The following is a 20710-nucleotide window of genomic DNA, read 5'->3' as shown; positions in this document are numbered from 1 at the left end:
GTGGAGCATCAAATGACAAAAAACCAATAATCTTTCCATATACATTGTTCTTTAAAGTTTTACCAAGTTCTTTCTTTACAATAACCCTGTGAAGTAGGTAGTACAAATATTGTTATTATTCTTCCCATTACAAGAATGTAGCCTATTTCTGCCTCATCTGTTTGGTCCTAGGACCTTAGGGCTCAGAAAGTTTTCCTCAAAGAGAAGCAGATGGAGCCAGATTTGTGAGATATATTGCTAACATTAATGAATCTATAAACTCTTAATTCTAGGGATACAAAAAGAGGCAAAAGACAGTTCCTGCCCTCAAGGAGCTCAGTCTAATGGGAAGAACCATCAAGCAAACATATACAAAGAAAGTTATTCACTGGATAAATAGGAAATAATTAACAGAGGGAAGACACTTGAATTAAGAGGGAATGGAGAAGGCTTCCAGTAAAAGATGAGATTTTAGATGGGATTTAAAAAGAAGTCAGGGAGATTTGTAGTTGGAATGGAAGACAGAGAAAATACCTAGGAACTGAGGAGGTGGAGTATCTTCTTTGTGGAATCACTAGATAGAAGAGAGACAGCTCTGCAAAAGAGAGGACAGTGGAAACTCCCTTGATCTGAGTAAACTCTAGAAATGATGGAAGAATATTAAAACTTCCTTTTTTTAGTTAAATTGAAAACATTAAGAAAGAAAAAATATTCCTCTAGTCTAAATTCCCTCCTGGACTTACCTGAAAAAAAGAAATTTATCAATACTTAAACTCCTTTGGAAACAAATCCCTTCACCCAAATCACTGACCCCCCAATCTTCTCTTAGACCCAAATCTTTTCTTTTAGGAAAGTATATGAAAGTTTAAGAAAGGAAGGGTTCCTTTAGATAATACACACAGACTGTAAGACTCAGTGATTGATACTGTTAATTCATAGTTCTTTCAGAAGATTTTCTGAGTTCTTGCAACACATCTGGGGGCATATGCTTTGTGACCTGTCTTGAAAAGATTTGGCGTCTGTGAGATGGATGATGTGAATTGTTCCTAAGCATATTCCACTGTCCAGTACAACACTAAACATCACAATTCCAATTTGTTTCCATCTTGTTGTCTTCATGAATTCAGGCCTCTGTCTTTCTCTCAGGTGCACACATCATTTCTACATTCATCCAGGTCACTGATGAAGCAGAAAGTAGTTCATTTTCCTCACCTGCTCCTTATCATCAGGTGCATTCAGTGGCCATGATCCCTTGTTTTCCCTCTCAGCAGAGTCTCTTGTAGGTACTCGCCCTAGGATCTGGGTGACCAGAGATGATCTTTAACTTGGTTTGAAGAAATTAATTTAGGCTATTCCCTGGAAGGTTGAATTCTGAATTTGAAACTTAAATACTTTGGCCACACAATGATCAAATGACACTGCTCATTAGAAAGACCCTGATATTAGGAAAGATAGAAGACTAAAGGAAAAGGGAATGGATAAAGGATGAGATGACCAATAGTGTCATGGAAACAATGAGCATGAGCTTGAAATAGATTTTGAGAGATAAGGGAGGTGTTAATTGGATTAAAGGACCTGGCATGTTATCATCCATGGAGTTGGATATGACTGAACAACAACAAAGCCTACACATGGGAAGGTATCCTGGAACTAGACGGTTTTTCATTCTTTGCAGCTTGGAAATCTCTCATAAATTGGTTTACTGTGTACTGCAATGGATCACACTGAGCAATTTTATTTCTCCTTTAGAGCAGTAAGCATGCTTGCAGTTCTTGGTATCTTATATCCTGAAATTCTTGTTCTAGTTTAGCCACTTTTGCTTCCTCAAGTTTACTTTAGGATTGATTCTCTTTCCATATTGCTGCAGTCACTCTGGGGAACTACTTCTTACATTTGTACAGTTACTGGAATATAATGGGGCTCAATAAATTCTTTTGTATTAAATTCCCCAATGGATAAGTGCTCAAATGAGAAAAACAAGATAGGTTTCAAAAGAACTGAAAATAATTAATAACTATACCAGAAACTATTCCAAATCACTTAATGTTGAGAGAAATGCAGATTAAAATAACTTTGAGTTTTTACTAAATTGCTCAGTGCTCATGATTATAAGGGATTTTTAGTGGTTTTCAATTGGAGTTGAAAAGCTCAAGGTCATATGCCATAACCCAACAACCTAGCATGTTCTAGCTATTCTCTTTCTTTCAAACAAACAAACAAAAACTGATTAAACATTCTTTTTACTCCGGGCACTCCATTCATTTATATTTTTTAGGGATTATACTTAATTCAGATCATATGACTTCACACATGTTAATATGTTTATGTCTTTTCATGTTTAAATATGCATGAATGGAGTTTTCTATTTCCTTTGACTCTACTCTGTCTTGTACAGTAGGTACCTAATAAATGTTACTGTCTCCCAAACTTTTTCCCTTTCACCATAGAGCCCTCAGCTCGTGCTGATTTCCATGCCTGAAAACTCCCTAAGGGATAGAAACCATGCTTCCGATTCTGTACATTGCCTTATTAGGCAGCTGTGATGTGGTGGAAAAATCCCTGAGTTTGTAGTTATAAGACCCAGTTCAGACTCTAGCTCTGGCACCTAATAGCTGTGTGACTTGAGACAAGTCACTTAATGTTTATAAAACTCAATTTTTTCATTTGCAAAATGAGACTATTGCTTCTTTCATTACCTGACCTTCCAGATTGCTTCCATCAAATAAGAAAATAATATGTAAAGTGTGATTACAACTATAGAACTTTGAACGCAAATATATTTAGAATTGAATTCTAGGACCAGCCTAGGGCCCTATAAATGAAAATATGCCTTTTTCTCTTTATAATAAATGGAGATTGGTAGATTTAATCTTAGTTTTAATACAATGGTAATAATAGCTGAAAACAAAAATAAAACACTTGAGAGACTTAGCACTATTGTGAGGCTGTTTTGAAAGTGAATCTCCCTTCCTCCCTCCCTTACAGAATCAGAGACTGGAGTCTGAGAGCATCACAAATTAGCCAAGGAAAAAGGTGTTGGGACCATAAATGTTTTTATTCCCTACCCCAGGGGCATTAACAGCTTAAGGGAAGAAGTTTAGGCAAATAAAGGGAACAAGTGTCAGCCAAGGGGTAGACTTCAGAGGAATTCAGGCAACAGAGAAAACAATGTATTCAAGCAACAGAGAAAACAATGTATTCAAGCAACAGAGAAAACAATGTATTCAAGCTAGAGGGATTTGTGGCAGATCTGCCCTTATTCCTGATCTTTTCAAGTTTAGTAATACTGACTCAGTCAGTATTACTCTAAAGTGCCGCACGGGGGCAACAAAGTTTATGTAAAGGTGTCCAAACCCATTCCCTTAACAGTGAGAAACCTGAGATGCTTAGGACTGTCAAGTCGGTTTTGGGGAGGACGAGGCAGTGGCTCATCTGGAGGAGAGATGGAGGAAGGGAACGGTGGAGAAAACTAATCAAGGACACAGGATTCCTGGGGCCTCCCCCGCATGAGCCTGAAGAAATCAAGATCTGCTATATTTTTAGTCTTTATTCAGCAGGATTGGACAATAATATATGCAGATGATTTGGGTGGGAGTGACATGAGAGAAGCCCATTGAACTCTGAGATCACTTTCCCCTCACCACCCATAAATCCCTTCCTCTCCCCCGCCCCCCCAAACCCAGTTGGCCTGGACTCAGTTAACCCTGGGTCAAGTTCTCAGATACTTGGTTTTTTTTTAATAAAGTGTCCTGTCCTTAGTTCTATTTTCCACCCCCCAACAAAAATGTGAGGTACAAATGGGGGGAGGGGAATGGCTCTTCTCCATCTCTCCAGCCTGTGGCACCTGACCAGTTTTGATTTCTCGTAATCCTGCATTCCTGCTCCCTCACCCTTCCGTCTCAAAAGACTCATCCAGGTGTTTCTGGGGCTTGCCTTTCATGACTTAAGCTTCTTCAGCCAGCTCCTGTGTCTTTCTGGAGGAAAAGAAACCTGGGAGGTGGGCTATCTGTATCCTTTCCCTCTGATCCTGTGAACTTGACCCCTCCCTGGGCCTCAGTTTCTCTTCCTGAAATGATGAGATCATTCAAAACTTCAGTTGCCTTCCCTGAGCACACAAAAGAACCAAGCAAGTGGTTTTAATAACAACTAACACAAAGAAAAAAATTGCAGTTGCAGTCATTTCCACTAGTTTCTATATCCCAGTCACATTCTGATAGGTTGTTGTTGTTTTTCTATTTTTTTTAGCAATCTAAAAAAGGATAGATTGGGATATCTCCCTACATGTTGAGAACTCAATCCTGGAAAAAGCTTTTGCTCCATTTTTCATAGATCGATAAAACGAGTTAAATCTGGAAAGTAGCAAAAATTTCAGAAGAAAAAGACTTTTTTTAGAGGACTCTTTTGGGGGTGGTTCAAAACATGGTGCTGAGGTTTAATGGGCAACAGAAAAAGATCTAAAAAAAACTTTAGATGAAAGGAGACATGTGGTTTGGAGATTGAGGAGGGATGGAAAATAATTACCAAAAAGAGATTGTAGGGAATAGAGCAATAAAGACTGAGAAAGATAATGTCCCTACTAGCAGCCGCTAAATGACAAATCTTACTTATCATTTCAAGATTCAAAATTTCCTACCTATCACTTCTGGTCCCCAATACTCTAGTCTTTCACTCTGATGAGGATTCTGAGGCACAGAACATGGAGAATATTTGTCTAACAACTGGGATTAAATCCAGCCTCAGGCAGATTTGGCTGGGAGTTCTCTCCATATGAAGGAAAAGGAATATTAGAAGATGTGAAGCAGCACAAAGGGCACCTGGAGTTGGGCAATGAAGGCTCCCCAGGCAGTTAGCCAGCCAATTCTGATTCCCAGAGCTGTAAACAGCATTTTTGGTATCTGAACCATATTTTTCAAAATGTACTTGGGGCAAACAAGATTAAGAGCACCCACAACTTCTTATGACAAATTATCAACTTCTTACAAGAAATTCAGGTCCTTGGAAGAGAAGTATGAAATTCTAAGACACAGCAAGGCATTGATGCTTTGGATAGTGTAACTTATCTGGGATGTCTATGGAGGCAGTACACCTTCAGCTAGCTTCCTAGTTTAACTGCTCCTTGCTACTTGGGCACTAAGCTCAGTTGTTTCTTACCCTCTGGAAGAAGTATAAATGCTGTGAGGGTTCTCAACATTTGTACCACTGAGAATCCCAATGGCCCCACTAGTTACAACTTAGCTAATTATCTCCTGCTCCATTCCCTGCTGACCAGTTTCTTTGCCCCTCAAGTACTCAAGATATCATAAAGCTTTCAGTCCTTTTGGGCATCGTCAGATGGAAGGACCATGGGGGTGGAGGTCAAGAGGCAGTATGGGGAATTTAGTATATTCCACTTCTTTCCCTAAATGGAAAACCTTAGCTCAGCTACAAAGTCTAGGGAAGATCTTATTCATGCAACAAGCATGCTGTGCAGAGTGAGCATGCAAAAAGGCTTAGAAGGAAGGGCGAGAAGATGGCTGGGGAGAGGGGCTTCAAAACTTTGTCCAGTAATTTTCCACTGGTACCAGAGCTACCACAGCATGAATGAGCAACTAGCTCCTTCCCTATCCACCCTCCAGTCCCCCAGGACTCACTAACTGAATCCCCTCCCAAGTGCAGGCTACACTGCCGGGGGCTAGGTAGCTGACGCACATGCACCTGCCCAGCCATCCCCACAGACTGCCCAGGCGAAAAGGGGCCTCAGCCTCATCACATGGACCCAGTTCTTATCAGGGGCCTGGCTGAATTAGCCATAGGCTGGCCAGTTTCCAAACTAGGGAGATGGGAAGATAATGAGGAGAGATAGGGAGCACACTTGACCCCTCAGGGAAGGTTGGGGAAAGCAGCTGGATAGGGTGACCTGGACTGAAGAGGGGAAAGAATGGAAGCTGGGAAGAGTGAGAAGTATCTTCTCTTTGGAGTATGTAGAGATAGGCTCTGGCTTGGGCAGTTAAGACCTGGGTTCACTGTTTGGCAAGGCAACAAGCTAGGGAGGCACTTAGGGGAAATGGAGTACAGAGAGGTGGCCACCTCTGGGATGGAAGAGGAGAAGGGGCTCCCTGGCTGGGGATCTTGGCAAAGCAAAGAAGGAATTCTATCTCCCACCCTAACAGTCTTTCTCAAAATAATGTTCTTCTCTGTTACTCACCAGAGGGTAGCATTCCTTTTCTTTTAGGACCCAGGACTATTTGCACTATTCACCAATCCCAAGTCCTCTCCAGTCCCCAGAATCTTAGGAAACTTGAGGATCTGGAAGGGAAATGACTCTCAATTCCTTTAGTCAGCTCTATATCACAGGAAGTGGAGTACATCAAGAGCCATTCTACATCTCTCAAATATTCCATTTGATTGGGCAAATTGGGACACTGAATTGCTATTTCTTTAGGCTGTGATTCTCTGATACGTAATTCAGCTTGGTACCTCTATCCCCTATCTTACTATCAGAAAATTCAGGGTAGACCTTAGATAAAACACTTAGCAGGGGATTATTTCTCCTTGCCCTTGCTACTCCAGGGTGCCCAGCTCTTTTAGCATTGTGTGATCTAATAAAGGATCATTTTAAGGATTGTCATTCTTTAAATAGAATCCCTTATTCTCTCAAAGACAATACCTTGATCTAGATACCTTTGATCTAGAAAGGACCTCATTTTATAGCTTAGGAGGTCAAAGGACTTGTCCAAGGTCATCTATATAATGCACAGCAGACACAAGACTTAAACCCAGGTCCTGTGATTCTAAGCAGTACACTTTGTTGCTTTAGGGTGTGAATGTTGAGAGGCTATGTTACCCTCCTATGCCAAACTCATCCCTTTCCATATATAATTCAATTTTTGACCCAGGAAAGAATAGGTATGAGGGCAGTAACAAAAAGGGAAAGCAGTTTTCTCTCAAATCACACAAATCTTCTAGGGATCAGGATTCAGTTCACTCTTAGGTCCCTCTGTTGACATCTTTTAAACCATTGACTGCTTTATCCCTTGGACTCTTACACTCCAAAATTTAGGTGGGAGATAGCGGTTACACTAGATTTGCAATCTCACATTTAGAAATGGAAATGAGAGTCCTGATGGGCAGGGAAGAACAAAATTCAGTGACTCCAGCACTTCAGGCTTCCAGAATTCCTCACAAATATACAACCTATAGAAAATAACTTCAAGGATGCTGCAGAAGGGATGTAGTTGGTAAAGAGCTAGGCTAGGATGAGGTTTAGTGCTATTTCTTAGGGGCTGGGAAAGATCAGGGGATAAATGTTACAGGAGGATGAACAGGTTGCATTTCTCAGAATGGGAAAAAGGGAAGCCTTTTCAATCCCGGTTGGTGCCAAAAAGTTGCAGAAAGAAGGAGAAGATGTAGACGATGTCCAGGTATATGTTGAGTGCTCCAAAAATATATTCCTCTGGGCTCAAGGAATAGCGCCGGTTTCCCATCAGCAGTTGTGTGTCGAATGCCAAGAACTAGAGAAGCAAAAGGGAGAAAGAGTTATTACTATCAAAGACTGTTCTGACACATCACTAGGGTACATTATGAGATTGATCTTTTGGTTTGAGCTTTGGTTTCTTTCATCAAAATTCTATTGGAATTGTAGTGCTAATATTTGACTGCTCAGACTCATAGACCCACCCACTGGGTCCTTTACTCTCACACTCTAAACCATTCTAACTCTCATGCACAACAATTCTGAACCTTCCTGTTTTCCATCCCAATCTCTAAGAGATCTTTCATGTGCAAGATAAATTAAGCTAGTTTATGCATGATTCTTCCTGGATCATATTTGTAGATGGCAACTGGCATCATGGGAAAAAAAGTATTAGACATAAGAACCAAAAGAACTGGTGTCAGTCCTGTATCTACTTTGTATGTACCTTTATGTACATAATCTCTCCCCCAAAATAAGTAAGCTCCCTGAGGGCAGAGGTTAGAATTTTTAAAAAAATCTTCAGTGTTTTGACATGGTAGATTGATTGTATGACTCTGGGGGGAATTATTGAAATGCAATTTCCTCATTTGTATAAGGGGAATAATATCTCCTTTCTTTGGGGAAAAAAATACTTGGCATGCAAAGGGCTGTTCTTAGCCCAGTTATTGGGTTTTTTTTTAAACCATATACTCAAACTGTATAGCCTGGAATCCCAAGCTGCTGGAGTGGCAGCTCTTTCTCTATATCTTCAAGAATCACTGATCGAGAGCTGGAAGGGACCTCAGAAGTTATCTAAACCAACCTGCTCATTTTATAGATGAGAAACACTGAATTGGGAGAGGAAAGTAGAAGGGAGAGAAAACATTTTTGTTTGTTGAAAAAAGAGAAAAGAAACTTAAATAAATAAAAGAACTGAAGTCTTTAGAAGGAAAGTGACTTGCCCAAATTAATGTAGGCTATCCCTTGCATGCCCTCTCCTGTGCAGATTGTTTTTTTTTTTAAAGCACTTAACTTCCACCAAACTTCTAATGACAGCCTTCAATCTAGGTCCTTGTTTAACCCCACAGAGTCCAGGTGGCTGCCTGCTTACTTGTCTGCCTGTTGTGATCTAAGGGAGTGCTTTAATGGGCAGGGTCCTCTACTTCAATATAACAACATCACTGCCTGTTATTCCCTTCCTATAATTTTCCTCTTTTGAGTTTTGCAACAGTTCCCTCTTAAAAGACAAATATCTTCGGGTGTTGATAAGCCTAGGTGGAAAAAGCACTAGGCCAGTAGCTAGCAAGACCTAGGTTCAAATATAACCTCAGATACTTACTAGATGTGTGAATTTGGACAAGTCACCCAATCTAGCATTGAATTTGATCACCATTGCTCTAATTCCATCCTCAGCTAAACCCTACTTGATTCAATGACAATGTATTTGTCATAGTGCCTTTATGCTTTTTTAGGTCTCTAGAGGAGGATGTGACCTCCCAGAGGATAGGAGGTGACAGTTGAGTGATATCCCTGAGGGTGTCTAGTATTAATAATACTAAAGATAATAATAATAATAATAAGTAGTCACATATCTCTTTAAAATAAAACTCTTTTTTTATAGTAATCCTCAGATTATTATGGCAACCCAGTGAAGTAAGTGTTATTATTATCCTCATTTTACAGATGAGGAAACTGAGAGTCACATAGTTGTAAGTATCTCAGGTAAAATTTGAGCTATGTGACCCTGAGCAAGTCATTTAACTTCTGTCTACTGCACTTATCTGTAGAATGGGAGTAATGATAAAATGGGGGGGGGGGGGTAAAAAGAAAATTTAGAGTACATAATGAAAAGTTCTTCAAAGAAGTAGTGTTTCTGAGAAAGATAATGAGAGATTTTGAAATTTCTTATCTTCCAGGTTATAGTGAAGGAAAAATGAGATAATATCTGTAAAGGCTTTGAAAACCTTAAAGTGTTATATAAATGCTAACTGTTATAAGTTGGTAACAAGAGCTAAAAGTATTTGGATTGGTCCTTAGAACACTTGAAGTACAGAGAAGGCAAAGGAATCTTGGAGGCAGAGGACCCAATTGATTTTATCTTTTGAAACACTTCACATTGTATCAAATTTTAAGGTTTGCAAAGCACTTTATAAACTATCTTTATCTTGGGGGATAGATGCCATGGTTTAATATATAGCCAGCCTAAAAAGTCTCAAGAGAGAAACTCTAAATCTGGAGTAATTAAAGGTAAACTTCAAGATGAAACGACAGAAATACAGAAGATATAAAAAGCTCATGAAATCATAATGAAGAACTTATATACTTACAGCTCCCACTCACCAACCCAACTTTCAACCTATCATGAACCCTGGGTATAGGCAGTTAACTCACGCATCCTAGTTAGCTTTTATTTAAAGGTCTAGTTGTAGGGTTCTTCCAGGAGAACTTACCTGCTTGTTTCTCCCTGGTAATGAATATAGCTAAAATCCCTCTCCCTCCCACCTTCCTTTCACCCCCTACTCCACAAGAGTAAGAATTTTTTTCCTCTGCCTGGCCATTTGAAGGAAAGGGGTTCCAATTATGACAGGGGTTAGAACACTTGGCATTGCAGAGCCAGCCAGAAGGGGCTCCATGCCAAGAGAAAGGGGACTAGAAACCTAGCTGGAGTCATGCCTTCTTTAGAGAAAAGGAAAGTGAACCAAAAATCCTCAGTGGAATTCTGTGACCTTCCCAAAGAAAATGGACAAAGAATGATTCAGAATGCCTTCTCAGCCATCAGATAACTCTGAAAGTTAAAATAAGGATGCTTCTTGTCCAAGAAACTACAGGTCATGCATAGGGCTCCATAGGTTACTGAAAAAAATGTTATCCTTAATAAATAGCTGCTCTAAATACTATTCCTAAATTCTCACAGAATTAAAATATAAGCTGTGTGGCCTTGGGCAAGCCACTTAACCCCATTTGCCTTGCAAAAACCTAAAAAAAAAGAATTAAAATATAAGAAAATGCAAACAATACTAAAATTGAATATAATTTAACAATCAATATTTCTTTAATGATTATAAAGGTTCTTTAGGAACTTTGTAAAGGTTCAGGGGAATTATTATATTAGTGATAGCATGTACTTGTTAAAGATATTTCCTACTGACAGAATTTCAAATAAATTAGTTTGGGCGGGGTAAGTTAGCACCTTCCCCAGACACCTAAAAAGAAAGACTGGAAATCAACTATCACAGCTGAACTAACAAAGACAAACAACAGGAGAGAAAACTTACAACATACAATATAAAGAAATAGTGGTTCTGAGAAAGAGGATGAGAGATTTGTGAACCTTAAAAATACAGAGGTAGAAGATAATATATTGAAATAGATAATATATTGAAAGCAGGCATGAATGCTATACTAAAGACATTGACTTGAAGACCATACAGGCAAGTATAATTTAAGAATTATAAAATTCTAAGATCATGGCAGAATTTAAAAAACAAAACACCTGAGTTCTATATTGCAGGTGAAAATGAAAGAAAACTACTTAGAACTTCTGATTATAAATAATAGATTATTGATTGAATCTACATATTGTGGCCATAGAAAAAGCTCACACTTTAAATTTAAAAACTTTTGAGGCAAAAATTGGAGGAAATGCATAGGCAAAAAGGAAATCTGACAATCACTTCTATATGTCTTTTCCCCTTTATCTTTTCTTCCTCTCACCTCTCCTCCTAATTCCTACTTTTTCTTTTTTGCTTTTTGCACTGGGAATTGTTATCAAATTAATACTATTGTTCCTTCTGAAAAGGATGCACCTCCAAGTATTAGTATGAATAGGATTTGGAATCAACATATCAGAGTTTACACAAGCTATATATCCAAGATATATATAGAGAACCAATATATAAGACCAAGAGTCATCTAGTCATTAATGGATAAATAGTCAAAAAAAACATAGGGGCATCTAGGTGGCATGGTAGATGGAGCACCAGTCCTGGAGGCATAAAATTGGCAAATATAACAAAAGATAAATAGTTATTCTAATATATTATTGATGCAACTGTGAATTGGTCTAACCATTCTAAAAACAAAATTGGAATTATGTGGGGGGCAAATAATTCAAATGGCCATATATTTTAACCTGATATCTTTTTGCTTAGCATATACTCCAGAGAATCTGAGGGCAGAAAGGCCACATGTTTACTAAAATATTTATTCAGAGATAATTTGTGATATCCAAGGTCTGGAAATAAAGCAAGTACATATCAATTGAGGAATAACTGAACAAATTCCAATAAATGAATATAATGGAAGATGACTGTAATGAGAAATGAGAAAAGGAATGGTTTCAGAGAAATTTGGGGAAGATGTATGAACTGCTGAAGACTGAAGTGAGCAGAATCAGGAGAACAAAAAGAAATACAAAATACAGTCAACTTTAACTCTGATTAATGCAAAGACCAACCAAGATTTTTAGAGGCCTAGTGATGCTATTCATCTCATGACAAAAACATAATGGACTCGAGGTGCAAAATGAGAGGCCAAGATGGCAGAGTACAATCCAGGACTCAAGTGACTCCCAATATTCCCCTCTAAACCTTCTTTTTTTAATTTAATGTTTATTTATTCTCATTTTGTACAAATAATTTTTTGTACATTAATAAAATACTCTTGTTTAAGAGTAAACAAAATACCCCCTCCCCCCAAAAAAATATAGACTTGTTTGAACGATAAAGTAAAGGGGAGAGAAAAAAAATTAAAATAAAAAAATAGTAATAATTGGGGCGGCTAGGTGGCACAGTGGACAGAGCACCAGACCTGGAGTCAGGAGTATCTGAGTTCAAAACCAACCTCAGACACCCAACAACTACCTAGCTGTGTGGCCCCGGGCAAGTCACTCAACCCCATTGCCTTGCAACCCCCCCCCAAAATAGTAATAATTGTAGGTATGGCCAGGTGGCACAATGAATGGAGCACCAGCCCTGGAGCCAGGAGCACCTGAGCCCATATCCGGCCCCGTACACCCAATAATCATTCAGCTGTGTGACATGCAAGCCACCCAACCCTACTGCCCTACAAAAACCAAAAAAAGAAAAAACCCAAAATAAAATAAAATGGTAATAATAGTAGGGGTGGCTGGGTGGTGGACAGAGCACTGGCCCTTGAGCCAGGAGCACCCGGGTCCCAATCCAGCCTCAGACACCCAACGATCACCCTGTTATGCGGCCCCAGGCAGGCCACCCAGCCCCATTTGCCCTGCACCCCTCCAAAAAATAATAATGATAATAAACAATGTGCTTCAGTCTTTGTTCCAACACCAACAACTCTGTCATGGGTGGATCATATTCTTTATGATAAGTCCATCGCAAAAGTTACTTCCATATTTTTCCACTGTTGCCATTGATGATCGCAACTCCCTCTTTTCGTATTTCTCCACTACCATGTACTATATTTTCCTCTCTCTTTTCACTCTGACTCTGCTGTAGGGTAGCTGAGTGGTGCAGCAGACAGATCCCTGGCCCTGGGGTCAAGAGGCCCTGAGCCCCCTTACCACCACTTACCCTCTAAACATTCTTAAAATAATGCCTTGCTTCAAATTTTCAAGGAGCAGAGCTAACAAAAGGACAGAGGGAAACATTTTTCCAGCCTAAGATGATTTGGGATAACCATAAGAGAGGTCTGTAGCACTAGGATGAGTAGCAGCAGCAGCAGCTTTTGCCCTGGAGATATATGGGGTTGGTCAACTGATTAGAAAGAGATTATATGAAATCTTTTTCTGGCACTAGGTGCAGTTGGCACTGATTGGCAATTCTATTTCTTATAAACATTTCTGGATCACAGTTTTAGGATGAATAGTAGAGCTTGTGTTTTGTCACATGAGAGCAGGGGTCTCAGTTTCAGGACTAAAGAAGCACTAGCACTTGCAGCTGCAGGGGAGTAAGGGCCATTCTTGGGTAAAGACCAGAGAGGAGACCAAGAGAGAGCAGTGATCATATCTTTCTCAAAGTAATATGCCCTTAGAAGCTCCAAAAACTTGCAGACCCACAGAATTAGCTCTAAAAACAGGAGCATGAAAAAGTCTCAAGCTTGGTAGAGTGGTTCCTCACACCCAGGTTAGCAAAGCCCAAAGTGAAGAAATATGCTGAGAAATGAGTAAACAAACAAAAAAAAAACTTGACCACAAAAATCTACTGTGGTGATGGAAAACTAAGATATAAACTTAGAAAAAGATAACTAAAAATAGCTACAAGCAAAGTTTCAAAGAAAAATACTAATTGGACCCACAGCCAGCAAGAATTCCTAGAATTGGGGCAGCTAAATGGTGTAGTGGACAGAGCACTGGCCCTGGAGTCAGGGGTACCTGAGTTCAAATCTGACCTCAGACACTTAATAATTACCTAGCTGTGTGGCCTTGGGCAAGCCATTTAACCCCATTGCCTTGAAAAAACTAAAAAAATAACAAAACAAAACAAAATTCCTAGAATTAAAGTAAGAGATAAAAATGGCAGAGGAAAACTTGGGGGGGGGGGAATGACCTAAGAAAATTAAGAAAAGAGAATCAACAAAGGAAAAATATTAAAGAAAATAAAAACCTCAAAAAACAGAACTAGCCAAATGGAAAAAGAGGTACAAAGCTCATGGAAGGAAATTTTTTTTTTTTAAATTAGAATCAGACAAATGGAAGTCAATGATTCTACTATACTTCAAGAACCAATAAAACACCCTCAAAAGAATGATGAAAATAGAAGAAAATGTGAACTCTCTCATTGGAAAAGCAACTGACCTATAAATTAGACTGAGGAGAGATAATTTAAGAATTATTGATTCAAAAAAAGAATTATTGAACTACCTGAAAGTGATGATCAAAGAAAGAGACCAAACATCATATTTCAAGAAATTATAAAAGAAAACTGTCCAATATCTTAGATCCAGAAGGTAAAACTGAAAGAGATCCCCAAATGAAAACTTCCAGGGTATTACAGTCAAATTACAGGGTTCCTGGATAAAGATGAAAATATTGCAATAAATCAGATAGAAAGAATTCAAATATTGGGGAGCCACAGCTAAGATCATACAAATTTAGCAGCTTCTATGTTAAAGGAACAGAGGATATAGAATATGATATTCTCAAAGGCAAATGAGCAAGGTTTACAACCAAGAATTAATCTATTCAGCAAAATTGATTATAATCTTTACATAAGGGAAAAAATAGATATTAAATGAAATGGAGGACTTTCAAGCATTTGTAATGAAAAGACCATAGCTAAATAGAAAATTCCATATTGAAACAGAAAACTCAAGGGAAGTATAAAAAGGTAAACCTAAAAGTGTAATCATGAAGGACTCAGTAAAGTTAAATGTTACATTTCTATATGGAGAAATGATACATGACTCCCAAAAATTTTATAATTATTAGAGCAGTTAGAAGGAGTCTACATAGTCAGAGGAAAATCTAGAAAAAACATAGGGGTGAGAAAAAGGGATGTATCAGGAGAAGGAGGAAGAAAGAGGGAGAGTGGGAAAAATTTTCTCACAAAAAAGAATAATGCAAAAAACAGTTTTTATAGTGGAGGGGAAAATTGGATTGGTTCAAAAAGGGAAGAATATGTTCAGGTATAAAAATTTATCTTGACCAATAAGGAAATAGGAGGGGAAGGGGATAAAAGATATGGGGGGGAGGTGATAAAAGGGAGGGTGGATTAAGGGAGGCAGTGATCAGAAGCAAAACAGACTTTGGGGAAGGATAGGATAAAAAGAGAAGAATAAAGAGAAGAAAATAAAATTGAGGGAAATACACAGTTAATAATCAAAACTGTGAATGAATGGGATCAACTAGCCTATAAAATAGAAGTGGTAGCAGAATGGATTAGAAACCAGAGTCCAACAATATGTTGTATACATGAGACACATTTTAAACAGAAAGATACACACAGAGTTAAAATTAAGGACTGGAGCAGATTTTATTATGCTTCAGCTGAAGTACAAAAAGCAGAGGTAGCAATCATGACCTCAGACAAAAAAAAATCTATTTAAAATCTAATTAAAAGACAATGAAATGAGAGAAATGAAAGCTAGAAATAGATCAAAATGCTATAAATCATGATTGATTAGAGAAAGGTAAAGTAAAATAACTGAGGCAACACCTTGCACCTATCAGAAATGACATGCTTGAGGGGATGGGGGGATAGGTATATTATTAATTATTGGTGGAATAGTGAACTTTTTCAACTATTCTCAAAAACAATCTGGGACTCATGTACTTCCTTTGATACACAATACCACTACTAGGTCGATAATTCAAAGAAATCAAAAGAAAAAGAGAAGGACCTATATATACAAAAATATTTATAAAAATTATTTTTCTGATATCAGAGGACTGGACATAGAGGGGATGCTTATCAATTGGGTGAATAAGTTGGACCATATGATTGTGATAGAATACCATTATGCTATAAGAAATGATGAAGAGGGTGGTCTCAGAAAAAAAGATAGAAAGACCTAAAGGTTTCATAAATAATAAAATATTCATTCATTACTACACTTTTTTGTGGTAACAAAAACTTGGAAATTAAGTGGGTGTCCCTCAACTGGGAAATGACCAAAAATTGTTTTTGATGTTAATGGAATATTATTATACTCTAAAAGAAGAAAGAATTCAGAAAACAAGGGAAGACTTGTACGAATTTACACTGAATGCAGCAGCCAGAATTAATTAAACAATATTCACAATGACTACAATAATGTAAACGAAAAGAGCAATGAAGTAGAATTGAAAGCTATATAATTATAAGTAACAAACTCTGGAGAAGAGATGAGAAAATTCATCTCATCTTTCATTGGTGATGTGAAAGGCTGCAAGTATGGAGCAATGTGCATGTTTGGCAGATAAGGTTGGTGTGTTTATGGGTTATGCTAAAGTGCTTTTGAAAAAAGACATGTCTTTGTTATAAGAGAAGGCTAGCTGGAGAAGAGAGATAAGGGTATATTTGGAAATGATGCTATATAAAACAAAAGGCATCAATAAAGCTTTAAAATTTAATAAAGAAGCAGTCCCATTCTTTAGTAGAAGCTGCTAGGTGGCATAGTGAAAAGCAGGCTGAGTCTGGAGTCAAGAAAATCTCAGTTCACATCCAGTCTCATACTTACTAATTATATGACTACGGGCAAGTCATTTAACCTCTACTGCCTTGGTTTCCCCAACTGTAAAATGGAATTCATAACAGCACCTACCTTATAGGGTACCGAATATCTGAGATAATACATCTAAATCATTAGCTTCTACTTCCCAATACTAAATTTTAAGGAAGTATCTTTTTTTTTTTAGTTTTTGCAAGGCAATGGGATTAAGTGGCTTGCCCAAGGCCAAGTGTCTGAGACGTAACTATCTTCTTCAGTAAGCTTTTGTACTTCCTTTCCCATTTGGCCAATCCTATTTTTCAAGACATTCTTCTCTTCTTTGGATTTTTATGTCTCTTTTACTATTTGACTAATTCTGGGGTTTTTTTTTAGTTTTTTTTTTTTGCAAGGCAAATGGAGTTAAGTGGCTTGCCCAAGGCCACACAGCTAGATAATTATTAAGTGTCTTAGACTGGATTTGAACCCAGGTACTCCTGACTCCATGGCAAGGGCTTTATCCACTGCGCCACATAGCAGCCCCTTGGGGCTTATTCCTGATAAAGGCTTTGATTCAGACTTATTCTATTTTCTGACTCACACCGGACTCTGAAGCTGGGGTGTGTCCCTTACTTTCTTTCAGTTAAGCTTCCCTGAACCACTCAAACAGTGGAAGGTGTTAGTAGGATTAGCATTTCAATTGTTAGGAAAGTGAGTGGGGTGAGACCAGGGATGGGGAACACAATGAACTTTCACCTTCAAGGGCAAATAGCCTGGTCAAGTAAGCCATGCCACCCTTCAGAAGCAATGTGTTTTCACATGTATTATTGGTATCTCTGTCAAGTAAGTAAGACAGGAATTATTATTCCCATCTAAGAAAAAGTCCCTTCCCTTCTAAATCTATGGTCCTATGAGGAAAATGAAATTCAGTGAAGAAATGAAGAGTGATTTGTGGAAAATCATTAACAAGTTCATGGAAATGAAAAGATTTGCTCAAAGTCAATAAGAATGAGTTAGTTTCAAAATAGGCTAGAATAGAATCCTAGTCTCTGGAATATCAAGGCCTCTCCCCATAGGCTACACTCTTTTTCAATGAATGAAGGAAATAAAATTACATTTATTAAGTACTTATGCTATGTGTTGGGGAAACAAATCAAGCAGCAATTTGGATATTAATGAAATAGAGACATTAAGGCATGGTGGAAAGAAGTTGAGACTAGCAGCTAAGTGAAAAACTATATTCCAACCCCCGGACTATCATAAACTAATTAGATGATGTGGGGAAACTCCATTTTGAACTTCTTGGCCGCTCATGTTCTTTACTCACTTTCTGCACTGGATTTGAACAACAGAATAATTCATTTTTCCTTCTTTTTTTATTATATTTTTGCAAGGCAAATGGGGTTAAGTGGCTTGCCCAAGGCCACACAGCTAGGTAATTATTAAGTGTCTTAGACCGGATTTGAACTCAGGTACTCCTGACTCCAGGGTCAGTGCTCTATCCACTGCCCCACCTAGCTGCCCCAGCACCACCTAGACACCCCACAACAGAATAATTCAAAGATCCTTTCCAATGAAAAAGGGAGAGCAAACATTTCATTGCTGCCATCTTTGGACCTCAGCCTCTAGTTGATGGCCTTGCCAGTTTTTACCTCTGAATCTGTCCCATTGTAAGTATCTCCAAGGATTACTAAGAATTCATATTTAAAGTTTGATTAGAATCTTAATGACCAGTAATTATTCTGACCAACAGTTAAGGCTGTTCTAAGCTCCCTTGAATCCTTCAACAACCCCTCCCTTATTCCTGGTATGTCACCTCTGATTCTCTGTATAAATCCCACAGAAATCCACAAAGAGGGATATAAGGGGATGGGCCAAAGAGATTCTATTTCTGTTAGATCCACTGACTGATTTCTTTCCTAGGTTTTTAGGGAAGGGCATGTTTCTACTGCCATTTTAGCAGCATAGAGACCTCTACTCCACCCAGAAAGAGCCAAAGGATTGGGCAACAAGTTCTCATCTCCACAACTCTGGGCAGGGATCCCAGGGAAGCTAAGCATCCTGCCCAAAGCCACACAGTCTAACAAAATCATAGGTTGAGTCAAGAGTAGAAATCAAATGACCCAAGGCCCATTCCTGAACTCTTCCACCTCCATACTCCTTCTGTACTATTGCCTCCTGGGTTCTTCAAAATACTTTAATAAAAAGTATAGTGGAAAGGCAAGAAAGGGTGATGTTCATGCCAGGGTCAAGCTCCAACTTGACTTATTCATCTACTTTTATTGATATTTTGGTTTTTGTACCCAGGGACTCTGAAATCATTGATCAAGAACTAGGTTGAGGTAAAGGATTAGGGATAAAGGGCAGGTTATCTCTAGTTTGTGAGAGACAAGGGAGATATGGATCTGAGGGTCTCAGAGAACAAAGGGGGCTTAGAAATGTCCACAATATCTCAATCATACCTCATCACAACTCTGAGATTTCTTTAGACTGTGGTTTCCTTCTCATCTTGAAACCTAGTATTCCAATGAAGAGCTCTGTGAGGAAATTTTAAGAACTGGATGGGCTTAGAAGGGATGGAAACCAGAGGCTGAAGCTGAGGGAGTAGGAAGAGGGAGAAAAGAAACCTCTTGTTGGTGGTTCAGGATGGAATCTCATATCAAAGGAACCAGGAATCTTGAACAAATATAAACCCAAAGGGAGACAAAATACATGAGTCACAGTCTTGACCCAGTTCTAAAATCCCTCTTACTCTCTCTTACCCAGGGGGCAGCTAGGTGGCACAGAGGATAGAGCACCAGCCTTGGAATCAGGAGGACCTGAGTTCATATTTGGCCTCAGACACTCAATACTTACCTAGTTGTGTGACCTTAGGCAAGTCACTTAATCCCATTGCCTTGAAAAACAAAAACAAAAAAAAGAATACCGAAGTCCAGAGTACTCAAGAGATTTGTCTAAATAGTTCCCAGCCAGCTAGGGCTGGCACTCAGGACTCCTAATCTCCAAGTTTGATGTTCTTTCCCACTATACTGGGGATTCAACAAGAAGGTGAGCCACAGGAAATGGCACTGATTTTATTTTGCCTTGGACATTTATAACCTGCAGACTTATCCAAACCAAGTCTATATAGAGAAAGGTTTCTTAACCTGGGGTCCACAGGTGCTGCTCCTTCCCCTTCTACCCCTAAGGTCTTTGGATAATTTGGTATGTGTGTTGGGTGGTATCTGTGAACTTGAGTAGGGAATATTTACATCTTTATTTCAATGTAATTGGCTTCCTTCATCATCCTATTTTATTTTGTGCATTTAAAAACATTGAGAAGGCCTCCCAAACTGGAGGTCTGATGACCATATGGTGCCATGACAAAGAAGTTTATTAGTCCTTGATTAGAAGTCAATTATTTTTGTTGTTATTATTATTAGATTATCATATTTTACATGTTATAATTATTAGTCATAAAAGGTTAGGGATAAATCGATGCTAGAGTAGTTAGAGTAGCTTTATACATAGTCAGAGTTAGGTTTAATTTATCATCCTGAAGCTTGACAGAAGAAGCTATTAAATCAACTTCCTAGCTTTAGTTTGTCTTCTAAATGACAGCTGCTGAAATTCCTTCCAAATGGGAGCTATTCAAAAAGTTCCCCTCTAGGAATTTTTGGAATTCAGAATTTCCTATGAGACACCAATATTCTCTATAGCTAGCAAGGCAAGATGCTGTGACAAGTACATAGTGCCAGACCTTAGGTACTGGTAGATGTGGTGTTAGAGGAAGAAACCAGGTGAGCAGGTAAGCTCTAGCAGACAGGTTCTATGGTTCATCAACAGTATGGCCTGCCCATCTGAGGTTTCTGTTCCCATAGCCCCCACCCTATAAGGAACCTTCTGCATAACAGTATGGTTACAAAAGAATCCATGCCTTCAGTCACTCTTGTCACACAAGGATCATCTTCCTTTGATGACATTTGGAGAGACTATCCTGTTCAGTAGCTTACTGTGGCTTACTATTACCACTTGAAGCCAATCCAAATTCAGAGTTTTATTTATTTATTTCAAAAATCAGCTTCTTCCCTCAGACTTTCCATCAATTTCATTTTCCTCATTCAGGCTTTATGCTCCAGCTAGGCAAACATCACTTCATTTTGATTGAGCTTTTGAATTGATCATTTACCTCACCTGAGACATCCTCCCTCTTCT

At 38.6% G+C, this 20710-nt stretch overlaps 1 protein-coding gene across 1 annotated transcript in view; it reads right to left on the bottom strand.

Annotated features, from left to right (window-relative positions):
* Positions 1 to 3005: 3005 nt before the first annotated feature.
* Positions 3006 to 20710, bottom strand: part of FAIM2 (Fas apoptotic inhibitory molecule 2) — a 60924-nt gene continuing 43219 nt past the window's right edge. Inside the window, exon 12 of the mRNA XM_074225953.1 lies at positions 3006 to 7469. Within this exon, the coding sequence (XP_074082054.1) occupies positions 7320 to 7469 (150 nt within the window). The 3' untranslated portion in view covers positions 3006 to 7319. The remainder of the gene's footprint in view (positions 7470 to 20710) is intronic.

Source organism: Macrotis lagotis, chromosome 2 (assembly GCF_037893015.1).
Source record: "Macrotis lagotis isolate mMagLag1 chromosome 2, bilby.v1.9.chrom.fasta, whole genome shotgun sequence".
NCBI classification, from domain to species: Eukaryota; Metazoa; Chordata; class Mammalia; order Peramelemorphia; family Peramelidae; genus Macrotis; species Macrotis lagotis.
The sequence above is the reverse complement of the archived record's forward strand: the minus strand, read 5'-3'. Positions and strand labels throughout refer to the sequence as shown.